The 2,669-nt window shown below is 60.1% G+C and overlaps 1 protein-coding gene across 1 annotated transcript in view; it reads right to left on the minus strand.

Annotated features, from left to right (window-relative positions):
- NPTXR (neuronal pentraxin receptor) overlaps positions 1 to 2,645 on the minus strand; it is an 8,556-nt gene extending 5,911 nt beyond the window's left edge. The window contains exon 1 of the mRNA XM_009290107.1: positions 2,559 to 2,645. Within this exon, the coding sequence (XP_009288382.1) occupies positions 2,559 to 2,645 (87 nt within the window). The remainder of the gene's footprint in view (positions 1 to 2,558) is intronic.
- Positions 2,646 to 2,669: the final 24 nt, after the last annotated feature.

The following is a 2,669-nucleotide window of genomic DNA, read 5'->3' on the forward strand; positions in this document are numbered from 1 at the left end:
ACCCTGCCACTGCTAAAATTAAGAATCAAATGACTTAATAGCTTTTTTCGGTGCATCAATAAATCTTGTTATGCCTTACAGCCAGGGCCAAGAGCGCCTGGATTAGATCAGCGATCTTCCGCCAGCTCCCTCCCCGCAATCCTGGCTCTGGATCCTCCAGCAGTAATCCCTGCCGGCAAACCCGCTGCCTGCAGGAAGATGCCCTGGAAGGCAGCCTTCCCGAGGGGGCCCATGGCATTTTGTGTCATCCCTATCCTGAAACTAAGCCACCCTGGGCTTCACCAGGGCTTCCTCTCCTTTCTTCCCTCCTGCTGGGTTTCGCTGAGCCTCCGGCACGCTGACAGCCACCCCGGGACTGTCCCCATCCAGGTCACCTTTTGGGGTGATCACCGCCTCCCTTTAGGAGAGCTTTCGGGGCTGGGGGCCCCCATGCCATGGGGTACCACAGGAAGGTTCCCAGGGCCAACAGATGGAGCCACGCGGGATGGAGAGGCGCAGGCACTTCACCATCAAGTTTTAGGTGTCTGCTCGTATGTGGGGGGCAAAGGCAAGCCGGAGGTGGGGGGGGGCACAGGCAACCATCACTGCACGTCCGAGGTGTGACCTGCTGTGTCTGCCCTGCAGAGTACCCTTGGGACCCTCGGGATCCCAGCAGTGCAAAAGGGAACATTTTTGGTGATGTGCTGCTTGTCTTCCTTATCAGTATATGTGTGTGTGAGCCTTGACCCAGCATCGCTTCAGGCTCCCTAGGCACACATGAGACCCTGCTCCAGCCCTTGTGAGCTTCACCCTCCTCCACCCCAAACCTCCCACGATTGCCAGAAACCCCGGATGAGGGGCCAGAGCAGCTCACAGGTGACGCAGCCCCTCGGGGAAGGGCAAGAGTGTGACCAGAGAGCAGCCAAAGGCCCAATGCTCCAAGGTTCAAACTGATGTGCCGGGCACTGTCCCACCGTGCATTGCCTGGTCCTCATGCACACACAAGTATCAGGGGCTTATTTTTCCCCCCCCTTTATTTCTGGATGAGCATGTCTGCTGTCTGCACATGCATTTCTTAGCCCAGTTGTGTGATCCCACTTGTGGAAATCTGTTTGTTTGGGGCTGCAAGGGGGTTTCGGGATGGCTCTGTCCCTCCCTTTGGCTGCACTGGGCTCTGGGCACCGTGCTCAGCTGGGCTGCGCGTCCCCCTCTCCCCACACATGCCTGGTGTGCCTCTGTGTTTGTTTTTGTGCGTGTGTGTGCATTACCCTGGAAGCTCACAGGTGCTTCCTCCGGTCTCCAGCTCTTTCCCTATCATTACCCTGGAAGCTCACAGCTTCCTCCGGTCTCCAGCTCTTTCCCTATGTGTGTGCATGTGCTTACTTGCCTTTCCCCATCTTTCTATCCCTGCTCATATCTCCATTCATTACAATAACCCTCTCTCCCGGTCTCATTTCTCAGCCTGTGACCTTAGTGGCTCTGAATTTTCTACCCGTGGCTCGCTGCTACTGCGCCCACATGGCTGGAGTGGGCCAGAAGGGAAGCTGGGAAGAGGGACCCATGGGGTGCTGCCTGACCCCCCACCCAGAGCTCCGCACTCCAGGGAGGAGTGGAGAGGACAACAGGGAACCAAACGGGAAGATGAGGAGGTTAAGGACTCGCAGGAGGTTGGCTCTGGCCCCCAGCAGACCTCAGGGGACAACACAACCCCCAGAAAAGATGGGACATCTGGAGCAAACACCCCAGGGAAACCAGACAACTCCCCTCTGGCAGCTCTCATGTGCCCAAACTATTGCCCCGGCTGTATCCTGCAAAGTCTGCCAATGTCCATGCTACTGCTAAGCCCACATCAGCCTAAATAAATCGACACACATGCGCGCCCTATGATGGGCCCCATCCCAAGCATCACCATAGAGCCTTTGGTGCTGCTGTCTTGCGGCCCGGCCAGGGCTGAGCCTGCTGGGCACACGCTGCATGGATGCTACAGAGTGGGGACCAGGGGTCCGTGTCCCAAGTGCCAAGAGCCTGATGCCACAGTGATAGGCACGGCGAGCGGCTCCAGCTGCCCACTTCTCTCTACAGCTCCCACGAACCACATGGGGAAGGGGTGCTGCGCTCGTGGCAGGTGGCACCATGCTTTACTTTGAGAGACGTCCCGTCCATAACTGCAATGGGATCAGATGGGATTTACCTTTCTGCTAAAGGGCGGGATCTGGCCCTGAGCTGACACCCTGCTGCCCTCACTCTGGTGGAGGCCTCAGCGGGGCTACAGGGCGAGCGAGGTGCCCTACCTGGGGGCAGGCTGGGGGGAAAGCAGGGCAGCCCTGGCCCCTTGGGACCACCCTGCGTGGAGGGAAGAGAGGGTGGCTGAGAGCAAGCCCCTTGCCCCTGGGCAGAGACCTCGGGGAAGAGCGGGGCGAGGACAACCTTCCTGAAGCCTGCTGAGGGGGATGAGCTGGTTTGGGGTGCGGGTGGCAGCAGGCCTGGGGAATGGTGTGAGCAGAGCATCCCCCCCAGATCCCCGGGAGCATCTTCCCCCGGGAGCATCCTTCCCAGACCCCCGGGAGCATCCCTCGCACCTCTATCCGGTCGATGCGGTCCTGGAGGGCGCGGACGGCCTCCTCCAGCTCCCGCACGGCGGGCGGCTCGGCGGGGGGGTGGCCCATGGTGCCGGGGCGCGGGGCGGCGCG

The sequence above is a fragment of the Aptenodytes forsteri genome, unplaced genomic scaffold, assembly GCF_000699145.1.
Source record: "Aptenodytes forsteri isolate BGI_AS27 unplaced genomic scaffold, ASM69914v1 Scaffold284, whole genome shotgun sequence".
NCBI lineage: Eukaryota > Metazoa > Chordata > Aves > Sphenisciformes > Spheniscidae > Aptenodytes > Aptenodytes forsteri.